The sequence below is a fragment of the Cynocephalus volans genome, chromosome 7 (assembly GCF_027409185.1).
Source record: "Cynocephalus volans isolate mCynVol1 chromosome 7, mCynVol1.pri, whole genome shotgun sequence".
NCBI lineage: Eukaryota > Metazoa > Chordata > Mammalia > Dermoptera > Cynocephalidae > Cynocephalus > Cynocephalus volans.
The window spans coordinates 125,704,418-125,717,157 of NC_084466.1; the positions used below are offsets into that span (position 1 = coordinate 125,704,418).

The 12,740-nt window shown below is 36.8% G+C and overlaps 1 protein-coding gene across 3 annotated transcripts in view; it reads right to left on the minus strand.

Moving 5' to 3' along the window:
• Positions 1–2,440: 2,440 nt before the first annotated feature.
• The window catches only part of LOC134382527 (cytochrome P450 2C42-like), a 28,621-nt gene continuing 18,321 nt past the window's right edge, over positions 2,441–12,740 (minus strand). For all 3 annotated transcript variants that reach the window (XM_063103139.1, XM_063103138.1, XM_063103140.1), the window contains 3 exons: positions 10,933–11,120; positions 4,337–4,478; positions 2,441–2,622 (listed from right to left, as the gene is read on the minus strand). In XM_063103139.1, coding sequence (XP_062959209.1) covers positions 2,441–2,622; positions 4,337–4,478; positions 10,933–11,120 — 512 coding nt within the window. The remainder of the gene's footprint in view (positions 2,623–4,336; positions 4,479–10,932; positions 11,121–12,740) is intronic.

Sequence of the window (12,740 nt, forward strand, 5' to 3'; positions counted from 1 at the left end):
ATGAAATTCTGCCGATGGCAACAACACGGATGAGCTTGGACAAAATCATGTTGAGTGTAAGAAGTCAGGCACAGAGGGAAAAATACCATGTCTTCCCTCATAAGTGGAAGCTAAGAGAGAAAGAAGGAATGAAAGAAAGGCCATAGTGGTGCATTGGTCTTGCACAGGGAGAGAGTATACAGGGAATTGCAGAGAGGGGTAGGGAACGGAGGGAAAGGGAGAGAGTTTGGGGATTAATTGGGAGGGGGATATGGGGAATAATAGCAATATTTGGTAATGGGCATGCTTATAGTATTGATCCGGCCATCCATATAGGACACAAGTGGTGACAGTCAGCTTTGTACCCCATGAATATGCATAATCTTTAAAAAAACAAAACAAACAAATATTACAATGTGCCTATTAAATATGTACAATGACTGTGTCAATTAGAATTTTTCAAATGGTGAAAATAGTAAATTGTATGATATGTTTATTTTACTGCAATAAATAATTGGGGAAAGAGAATTAATAGAAAACTAGTTAGCAGCCTCTTCAGTCATATTTTGCAGTTCAACTCATGCCTCTGACAATTAAAAGCCATGGGATCTTGAACAGATAATGTAACAAAACATAATCTCTGTCATTTGGCAGCATAAATGGCTATAAGAATAGATTGGTAGACTGATAATGACCTCATTTCCCACCAGAGATATCCACGTACTAATCCTTGGAATAGTGGACCTATAAATAAGTTACCTCACATGGTAAAAGAGATGTTGCAAATGTGATTGTGCTATGGATCATGACATGAGCAGACTATAGTGGATTTTCCAGGTAGGCTCAGTATAATCACAATGATCCTTATAAGAGGGAAAGAAGACGATAAGAGTCAGTAGAAGAAGATGCGATACCCCAAGCAAGAGATTGGAATGATGCAAGGAAGTCATGAGCCAAAAAATGTTGGCAGCCACCTGAAGCAGAAAAAGTCAGGGAAAGAATTCTCATCTAGAGCCTCCAGAAGGAATCAGACCTACCAACACATGAACTCAGGCCAATGAAACTGATAATGAACCTTTGTGCTGAAAAACTGTAAAATAATAATATGTATTATTTTAAGCCACTAAGTGCATGAAAATTTATTAAATTAGCACTGGAAACTAATACAAATCCTAGTTACTTTCTAGGCTTGTGAGAAATTTTCTGAATTATACAACATGCAAAATCTCAAAAACAGTATTAAAAATTCAGAAGTAGATTGGGGAATGTGCTGTTGGAGAGGAAATTTCAAATTTCAGCAAGATGTTCAGGATAGTCGTCATGGAGAGGTTGACTTTATGTAAGCGAGATGAGCTCAGGGTGATGAGTGATGTCATTTCTCAAAATCACACACTTCATGATTGAAGGAAGGAAAAAATATTACTAGAATTTGATGTGTATTAGATGTTCATCTGTGCATATTTTGGAGATGAAATGAAACTAATTGTTTTAGGTCCATAGAATCAAATTACCACCCAATTAATGTAAAGTATAAAACAATATGATGGAAAGTAGAAAAATAATAAAATCTGATAAGGTTTTCAAGAGATTTTATTCTTGTTTGGAAAGAGAGGAATAACACCAAGAACACATGATTAGCAAACTGAAATCATACACTCACATTTGATTCTAAGTTGTAAGAAGTACAAAGAATATTTGAAATTATTATTTAGTGCTCTCAGTCACAGCAAAGCAGGGGCATGAATTCAAACAATGTTCATTTCTCCCTATGGCTAACTCTCTGAATGTTTCCCTATAGGTTAGAGCTGCTCCTGGACATAGTTTCTCTCTTCTAATTCCAATCCTCAAGTACCTCTAAGTGATACTCAGCCAAGAGAGCTTCTCTACATTTGTCCCCTTTGTCTCTCTCTGTGCTTATCATTATGAGGACCAGCATGGCTTCTTGAGACTCTATTTTCTTTCCTTTCTTACCAACATTATGCACAAAAGTAGGAAAGGTTGAGAAATAACCCAGCAATTAATAATACTTCTTATTTAGATTTTAGCCATCCTAACTGGGGTTAGATGGTATCTCAGTGAGGTTTTGATTTACATTTCCCGGATGCTGAGTGATGTTGAGCATTTTAGAAAACACAGAAGAGAAATGGCTAAGAAGTATGACATATAAATTACTTTCCTTGTTTTAAGTGACACCATATTAATAAATTCACAGTAGGTAAGTATCAGCTTATTTGTTGGGAAATACCAGTATTAACAAGAATATGAAATAGCAGGCGTATGTGTGCAGTGAAACTAAGTAAATCTCATTGGAGTTTGGATGTTCACTAGAACTTGAGGGAATGGGAGATGTGCAAAGAGAGGTTAGAAAGGCATCCTTGAGATTGGGAATGAGGTGAACGATGCCTCAGAGGAGGGGGAGCTGCAGAAAACAGCACAGCAGCAGCAGGCAGTCTGCCCTTCTTCACACAGGAATGAAGCAGATCCGGTACGAGGGTGGCGAAGAAAGTGATGCATTAAGAGCTGGGGTGGTATCGAGGTCTTTTGGGTCAACCACAGATTTCAGGTTAAAGTTCTGTAAAATGGTGGTCAGGAATAAAAACAGCTCCATGCAGGCCAGGCCCTCTCCCACACAGATCCGTTTGCCTGAAAATAACAAGCACAGAGGGTAGTTACTTTCTGTGTGTAACTGTGATTGTAACAAATACTGTGTTTGTGGAAGTCTCAAAAGGAATACGTAGTAACTGTTTGGTGAATGATTGGATAGATGGATGCGTGGATGGATGCACAGGTAGATAGAAGGCAGAATGGCGGGAAGAATGGTTGAAGACACAAATGGACAAAGGACATACACAGTTATTGTCCACTTCAAATCTGTTTTTAACAGGCACCCTTCACTCAACAAATATCTATTATCAGCTCGATGCCAAGCACTTCATTATGTATTCCCACTTTATAAATAATTTTTTGAATTTCCATCTACATTTTTTCTAGAAACACACCCACACTATGTATCCTGTTCCCAGTGTGAAGTTCCCTGATCCTTCCTTTCCCTCTTCATACCTTCTATTCTCAGCTGTAGCCGTACACACTATTAAGCAATCTCTAACATGCCATGCAGTTTCACCTTTTATATCATGCTGGTCCTTCTTGCCAAGATGTACTTTTCTTATACTACGTTCAGCTTCTGGATCAAATTTCATTTCCTCTTTAAACTCTTCAGGATCCTCTCAAGGTATAAAATCTTGGCCTTTCTGTGTTATCTCAACATAAATTCATGCTTCTGTTCAAATGTAAATAACTGAGGGCCAAAATTATCTATTTATTTAAAACTCTGTTGTGCTAAATTGTAAATTCTTGAAGGGAGGGGAGGTCTCTGTCCTTGTTGCCATCGTATCCACAATACTATATATAAAGCAGATATCAAAAATCACAGAATAAAGGAATCAGATTCCATGGCCAGAGCAATCACACATATGGCAGGTGTGGAGAACCAATATCCAAGATATATGATCAGGACTGGAGGAAGAGCAGGGTGCTCTAGAAACTTTGCAAGGTATCCTGTGACATTCTCCATGTTCATCTGACCCCATGATTATTTGGAAGAGGTTCTGACATCTTTGATTTGGAGCAAATATTCTGCTCCTGTCGTTCATTATCTCCTTAAAAATGTCCTGCCTTTTCTGCTTCCCATACTCTCTGCCCCTATGGGACAGCTCAAAAGTCATTTCTGCTAGTAGAATGTTGCTTACTCCATGTTATGCCTCTCTGAGGAGTATGAAAGAGCAAAAAGCAGGTACCTTTTGTCTTAACCCTACCCCACCAGCAGGCTATTCTTTCCACTTTCACAGCTTTAGTTCAACTGGATTAAATGATCTCTTTACTCATCTGCTTCCCTAATTTCTGTGAAACCCTTTGGTACCTAATCTATGCCTGTGGATACTCGGATCCCCAAAGCTTGTCTAGGAGTGGGGGAGGGTGATCAACATCCCACAGACAATGATCCAAGTTGTGGAGTCAGGAAGCTTTCATGGCAGGTGAGGAAAGTCTAAAGGAGTTTCACCTTCTAAGAGGAGCTCTTGGGTAGCTCAGTGATGCTTCTACAGTCAAAATTCAATCAGTCTATATTCCACCTTTCTCAATTTAAATTTGTGGGGTCAACTCCTCTAAGCCCCACTACTATTTCCCAAGAATGAGTATGTATCATGAGCAGGTAAAGCACATTGGTATTGGCAATGGTACTTTTGATCAGGTACAAAGAACAATTCTACCAGCCCATATGGGGCACCCTGTGAGTTCCAACTGATCTCAAAAAGGGATCTTGTCTCCTGATGTACAAATGATAATGAATTTCTATTACCTGTGGAGAAAGGCATGAAGTAGTCACTTTTCTTAAAATTGCCACTCTCATCCAGAAAGTGTCCAGGGTCAAACATCTCTGGGTTGGGGAATTCTTTGTGATCATGAAGCACCGAGGTCAGTGATGGAAATATGGTTGTGCCCTGGAATGAACAGATATAGGTAAACTGAGTTATAAAAAAAATCATGGATATGAAAGAAACAATGGAAATCACTTGGTCCATTCTCTTTGATTACAGATGAGAAAACCAGTGTCTGAAGAAGAGAAGTGGTATTTCCAGACAGACAGACCGCATCATAAACAGGGATGAGTTTAAGGCCAGTGGCAGTAATCTTGCTGATGTGGCCTCCAATAGCATCTGAAGTATTGAGTATATGGGCACTTGGGTGCCAAACCTTTTAAATCTGTTCACCTTATCATCAGTTTGGAAATTGTTGTCTATCCTTACTTGCTGCTCTATTTCATCACTTCAGTTTTCACATACATCATATATAGATTATGGTTAAAATGGACCTCTCTGTTGGCATTTAAATATATCTGTTTCTAGACATTCAGTAAATAAACATCTGATTTAGCTACAAGTGACTTGTTCTGGAATGAAAATAACAAGTACAGAAACAAGTCTGAAACTATTGAGTGTTCATCATGATCAAGCAGTTTGTTTGTGTTAACTTAAAAATAGTATTCGGTACTGACTAATCCTAGCTTAGAAACACAGAAATGCTGATAATTTTAGAAAAATCATCAATTTGTGATAATTTAGGTTAGAATCATTTGTTCAGGAAATGATCACCAACTAAAGCTTGAACAGTTTGGTGGGTAGAGTGTGGAGTCAGGAACCTTTCTCATGTCAGGTGAGGAAAGTCTTAATGAATTTCACCTTCTAAGAGGAGCTCTTGGATAGCTCCCCATATCCTCACCATATTTGTTATTCTCGGTCATTTTGATGATAGCCAGTCGAACAGTGGTGAGGTAATATTTCAATATGGTCCACCCAGCAAGAAGACACTGTGGTCTGAAAAGACAGTTGAAATGAATTCAATTTTTTAAAAGTTTTATAGATTCAATTTGTGACATAACATGTGATCTATCTTGGAGAATGTTTCATCTGCTGATGAGAAGAATGTGTATTCCGTAGTTGTTGGATGAAATGTTCTGTAGATATCAGCCAGGTCCAATAAATATGAAATGTTTTTTGAATCCTGTGTTTCTCCATTGATTACTTGCCTTGATAATATGTCCATGATAAGAGGGGGGTGTTCAGGTACCCCACCATTATTGCATTGGTGTATATTTCTTTCTATACATCTAATAGTGTATTCTTTATTTATCTGGGCCAGTGTCGGGTGAGTGTATATTTATGATTGTTATGCCTTCTTGTTGCATAGATTCATTTCTCATTATATAATGGCCTTCTTTGTCTTTTTATGGTTTTTGCTTTAAAGTCTATTTTATCTGATAAAAGAATAGCTACTCCTACTTGTTTTCAGTTTCCATGTGTGTATACACCTTTTTTCAACCCTTCAGCATTAGTCTGTGTGCAACTTTACCGGTAAGATGAGTCTCTTGAAGACAGACTATGGTTGAGTCTTTGTCTTTTGAGTGGGGAGTTTAAACCATTTTCATTTGGGGTTGTTATTGAGAGGTACTGTCTTATTCCTGGGATTTTATGGCTTTTTGTTTAGATGTTTTATAATCTGTTACTTTCTTCTCCTTTGATTATTGGTTCACTGTTTGTGGGGATTTTATTAGTTGCTAAGATTTAGTTTCTTTCATCATTCACATTTGCATTTCTGTTTTATTCGTGTGTTTTGTTCTTACTTGTGTATTTTTGGTAGTGATTATTGTTTTTTGGATTCCAGATGCAGGACTCCCTTAGGAATTTCTTGCATGATTGGGCATGTGATATGAACTCTCACAGGTTTTGTTTGTCTGGGAAATACACCATCTCTCCCTCATTTCTGAAGGATAGGTTAGCGGGGTATAGTAGTATTCTTTCCTGGCAATATTTTTTCTTTTAGTATATTGAATATGTCATCCCATTTTATTCTCCATGGTAGAGATTCAGTTGCAAAGTCTGCTGTTTGTCTGATGGGGACTCCCTTATTCATAACTTGATTCTATTCTCTTGCTGATTTTAGAATTCTGTCTTTGTCTTTGAGCTTTTCCAATTTTACTGTAGTAATGAGTCTTTAAGAGGTTCTTTTGGGATTGAAACTCTTTGGGGATCTTCGAGCTTTCTGGATCTGAATGTCTGGTCTCTCCCTATACCTGGGATGTTTTCCATTATTATTTCATTGAATAGATTTTCAATGCCTTTTCCTTTCTCCTCCCCTTCAGGAACACCCATGATTCAGATGCTTGTACATTTAAGGCTGTCTGGTAGTTCTCTTAGAGGTTCTTCATTTAAATTTTTTTTCTTCTTTGAGTTTTGAAATTCTTTCTTCTGCTTGTTCTAAGCTGCTGCTGAAGTCCTTGGTTGCATTTTTTTATCTCATTGAATGGGTATTTCAGATCCAGAAGTTCTGCTGTTCTTTTTTAAGGTATTAATCTCTTTGTAATTTTCATTCCTCATATCCTGTATATTATTTGTCATTTCATTGTGTTGTCTTTCAGAATGCTCTCTCTTCTCGTTGAGTTACCTTAAGATAGTTCCTCAGAATTCCCCTTCAGTCATTTCAAGGGTTCCATGTTGTGTAGAGTCTGGTACTTGAGAATTACTGAATTCCATTGGTGGTGTAATATTTTCTAACTTTTTCGTATTTCTAGTGTCTCTACAATGATTTCTGGTCATTTGGAAGATCATTTGCTCCTTCTATTACTTTGGAGTGGACTTTGAGGAGAAAGACTTCTTCTTTCCCAGACTCCCTCAGTGACTCTCCTTGTGTGAGTAAATTCAAATATGTGGTGGGCCACTTGTGTGGTTGTCATGGATGTTACTTAGGCTGTTAGTCATCTTTGCAACATGAGTAGCTATGATGGTGGATGTTGTGGACAACCTCCACAGAAGTATAGTGAAACCTCGTGGTTGTGATGTGCAGCAAGATCCTGGGTTCTACAAGGGTAGGGCAGGGTTGGGGGTGGGTGGCTGGCCTGTAATCCTGCCTTCCTGGGTGTCTCCCCCATATGTGGCAGTGTGGCACATACTGAGAATCATTTTAAATGAGAAGTGTCCTGGACTTTTCAAAAAGGTCAACTTACTGATATAAAACAAACAAACAAGGGAACGGTAAGTGTTCTTGATTTGAGAGGACAAAATGAATGATATAACCAAATTCTATGTATGTTCCTTTACTGGACACTAATTTAAAAACAAAAAAGCTAAAAAGAATATTCTATAAAAAAAATTACAGGCTATGCATTGGATAATACTATTGTATGAAGGATACATCCTGAGTGTTCATGCTATTATTATAATGTAGGAGAAAACATCCTTGTTCTTGGAACATACATAAAAAAGTATTGAGTTAGACAGATAGATATATAAGTAAATATTACACCCTTTTATATATACACCTATATGTGTATATACATATGTTTTAATTTCATTCATATTTAAATGTTTTTAAAATAAAACTGTGGGGGAAAATTTCATCCTCTACTTTTCTCATATTAAAGAACTAGAACTTTGTTTTAAGAATTATTCCTGGGCTGGCCCCGTGGCTCACTCAGGAGAGTGCGGAACTGCTAGTGCTGAGGCCGGGGGTTTTGATCTTATATGGTGATGGCCGGTGCACTCACTGGCGGAGCATGGTGCAGACAACACCATGTTGAGGTTTGCAATCCCCTTACTGGTCAGAAAAAAAAATTATTTCTTTTAATTTTTAAAAACAAGTAATAAGGATTATATATCATGAAAATTTCAAGTAGATGTTTAAAACTTCTAGTAACAATTTTCCAATTATTGAGAAAACTCATAATTTTCATTAAATAGGACACAATGTGAAAATCAACCTCACATCATTGTAGAAAGTTCTACTGGACAGGAACGCCTTATACCAGGCATCCACAAACAGCATAGGCAAATCAGGCCTGCCACCTGTTTCTGTATAGTCTATAACCTAAGAATGTTCAAGTTGAAAATATAAAAAAGAAGAAAATATTTTTGACATATGAAAGTTATATGAAATTTAAATTTCAGTTTCCATAAAAATTGAAACATAGCTATCCTCATTTCCTTACACACTGTCCCTGACTGCTTCCATGTTACAATTACACAGTTCAGTAATGCAACAGAAACCCCATGGCCTAAAATATCCAAAATATTTACAATCTGTCTCATTACTGAGAAAGTTTGCTAACTCCTCTCTTAGACCATTATTTCTACCTAGATTAGTGGCTCTAGTTGTTGGTAGAAATCATTTATCTAATTCCTAAGAAGTAGAATAAGCCATGTAGAGTTGCATATTTCTATACTGGGCTGTCCAATGCAGAATGTACAGGCCATTCCCTTGGGGTTCTAGGATTCTAGGCTCAAAAGACCCCAGACCCTGTGGGAGCCTCCATGCAGAGGGTTAATGGGTGAGCTCAGCAGGTATAAATTTCTCCAAAGCTGATTAAGTGGATGTGGGAAACTGGCAATCTTTGCCTGATTCCTCAGCCTGATTCCCATTTAGTTAGTAATAATAGGAGTAACAATTTTCATCAGAATTACCCTCAGACCCCAACACAATGGAAGAAATTTCCTCTCCTGATATTTTCTTTTGGTGAGAACAGAGGGAGCTGAAGTCCTAACCCTTGCACCAAATCTGTGATTATCAGGACAAGTCCCATTACCTCATGGTCGAGTTACCATTCCATCTTCTCCATAGGATGACATTAGTAATTGCAATCTTACTGGATTTGCTACCTTTTTTCCCCCATGATAATACAATATTTAGTTATTTTATTTTTATTTTAATAATTATGTATCCTGGCTTCAAGTGGAATAAAGAAGCTTGTGGCAAAGCAACATGTACATCTGGATAAACACAAAAACCATGTGTTGGAAGGTAGTTTAAAGTTGCTAAGACAAATATTCATCTCAAGATTCCAGAAATGGCAGAACCTCTGAAAGGTAAGCTAACACCTATATTCTATTTTCTTTTTTTTTTTTCTTTTTTCCTACTGTGTTCATGTGATGTCTAGTGCTAAATCAGGGCAGGAAGTGTTACTTCATTATGACTGCATATCAGAAAGGGATAAATTCTCTTTGGAAAAACATAAACATCACCTGAAACTCTGCATTTTTCATGTTTATCATCTGTATTAAACCAAAGGTTATTATGCATTCAAAGATACAGCTACATGTCCACTTCCAGAAGACTGGGGGAAGGTGAAGGTAATAAAAACAGACCTCATTAGGGAACACTTCTCACCTAATTTTGTGAGGACAGCATAATCTTGGTATCAAAAAATCTGAAAAGATATTTTGAGGGGAAAAATATCATAGACCAGTTCTCTTACAAAAATAAATACAGAAGTCCTGAACAATATGTAGCAAATCAAACCCTGCTGTGTGTGTATACTTATAATTTGTATGTTGAGGAAATAGAGCCCAATGTATACAACCATACCAATAATGCAGATAATCAATTTGATAAGGTTGTACTCATCTTTATGACAAAAATTCACATAAATATAAGAGAAGAGGGCAAAATTCCCTAACCTGAAAAAGAATATCTACCAAATCTACTTAAAATATCATTCTCAATAGAGAGATATTAGACATCCACCCTTCCTGCAGATCAGAAAGGAAAGAAGGACACTGACTATCACCAGTTCTGTTCAAAGCTGTCCTGGAAATCCTAGCCAGTGCTGTAGTAAAATAAGAAATTAAGGCCCATGGATTGGAAAAACAAGAAACAACAAACAATACCTCAGTCAGCAGGAAAATATATATAGAAATTCCAAATGAATCTACAGAGTAATCAGTGGCAATGATTAGTAAATTGAGCAAAATTGTTGGATATAAAGTCATCAGGATAAGATCAATTATATTTCCACACACCAGATACAAAGAAAATAAAAACACATTCATTTAACACATGCATCGAAATATCACACTGATCCTCAGGAATACGTCAATTTAAATAATAATAAAACAATAAAACATTATAACAAAAAAATAGTAATTATCTGGGAGAAATCTAACAAGATTTGCAAACCTCTGTACTGAAAACAAAATTACTGGGAAAATAGAAGAAATCCAAATAAATTGGGAGCATAATCACAATCAGGAATTGGAAGATTTAGCATGTCAAGATGTCAGTTTTTTCCAAATTGATCTGTAGATTTAATGTCACCTTAGTAAAAACTCCAGCAGCAAGTATTGTAAAACTGACTGAAACCGTCAACATTTATTTGGAAATGTAAAAGCTTAAGAATGGCCAATACATTATTAAATAGGCAGAACAAATTTGAAAGACATATACTACCAGAATCCAAGACCTGTTATAAAGCTTTAGAACCCCAAACTGTAAACAGCACAAAGTCCATTAACCTACCACACATGAATTTCGCCCTCTGTCATCTCATGCTGATAGAGGATTGGAACCATACTGTGAATATGGGAGCTTCAAGAGCACTGATTTGTGCCATAGGAGAAACAAGCTTACCTTAGGGATGAGGTAGTTTCTGAATTTAATGTCACAGGTCACAGCATGAGGTACATTGATGGGGACAAGGTCAATGTATCTCTGGATCTCATGCACCATGGCATCTGTATAGGGCATGTGGCTTCTGTCCTGCATGCAGGGGCTCCGGTGTCTGCCAACCACATGGTCAATCTCTTCTTGGACTTTAGCTGATAAGACAGAAGTAAGAACAATAGAAAAGGAGAAAAATGGCACATTTGCCATAGCAATTCACAGCTACATGAAGCATGATAAAGGTGTCCCAACAGCAATATAAACATGAGTTATATGCCCAGAAGTACATCTAGACATGTAAAGAGATTTGCCTTCATGTAGATACATATCACTGTCCTACCAATTAGGTATTATGATATATTGGTACATGCATACAAATTAGCATAAATGATAACTAATATAAAAAGAAGTAAGAAAATGTTCCCACAAGTTAGGGGGAAACAATTAATTAAAAAATCATGGTCTTGCACAAAGTAAATCAAGAATCAAATATTAATATTTTTTCCCATATCACTGACTTTTTAAAAAATATTTTATTTTATTTTATTTTGTCGATATACAATGTGGTTGATTATTGTAGCCAATTAGCAAAACCTCCCTCCCTCCTCCCTCTCCCCCCACCCTCCCAACAATGTCCTTTCTGTTTGCTTGTCGTATAAATTTCGACTAATTGCAATTGTTATGTCAAATATTAATATTAAATTAATAGATTAGAATCAAATATTAATATTAAATTAATATTAAAATAATACATGGGTGTTAAAATTAAATTTAATGGATCTATATATGTACGTGCTTTTGTGTGTCTGCATGCGTGTGTGTGTGTTTGTGTATAAAATTTGCAATGGCACTCTCCTCATCTTCCCACTTCCCAAAAGTGGCCGCTATGAGTATTCTTTGAAATTTATAGTCATATTTCTAAAGAACAACTCTGTATTAGTTACTTAACCATTTTAGACAATATTTAACAATTTAATGCAATGTGAGTTGAGAATTTTCAACTTCATCTCCAGCCCATATATTCACACGCACACCCACAGATACTCACACATACAGAAACATACACACAGAGACACACACACTCACGCACTTCCCCACACACCATTTTCCAGAATAGATGTAGAGTAAATGTTTTGTTCATAGTTTCCATCATTCTGACTACATAAATATTCTTCCCTAGTAAGTCAAGTGTGATTATGTATTATATACGGTATTTTATTGAACTAAACTGCCTTTTTATTTCAACTCATAACTTTCTATTTCCCAAGTTAGAATTATTCCCAAAAGCTCAGGTAGATGTTTGAAACTCATGGTAACAATTTCCCAGTTATTGGGAAACCTCATAAAATCCATCACTTCTCCTTTGTTCTTGGTGTCTGTCCTCACACCTGCATTGTCCAACTGGTCCTTTCTGTGGTGGGTGTTTTCTAGGGCTGGTGCCCAGCAGACTCCCTTACATTCGCATCCTCCTACATGAGGCCTCCTGATTCCTGCAGCCCATGACTTCCTCTGACTTGGTTTCAGACATATGGATGGAGCACATCTTCCAGAATTTTTAGAAAAAGTAAAAATGAAGGTAAAATTTTGGGGAAATGTGCAGGTCTGAAAATACCTTTATTCATTAAATGCAAGACAGTGGTCACTCTTGAGAATTCTGGTGCTGTCTGAATCCTAATCATTATGTATGACATATCTCTCTGAAAACTTTTAGGATATTCTCTTTAATCCTGGTGTTCTGAAATTCTCCGATCCTGTGTCTTAGAGAGCATAATTTT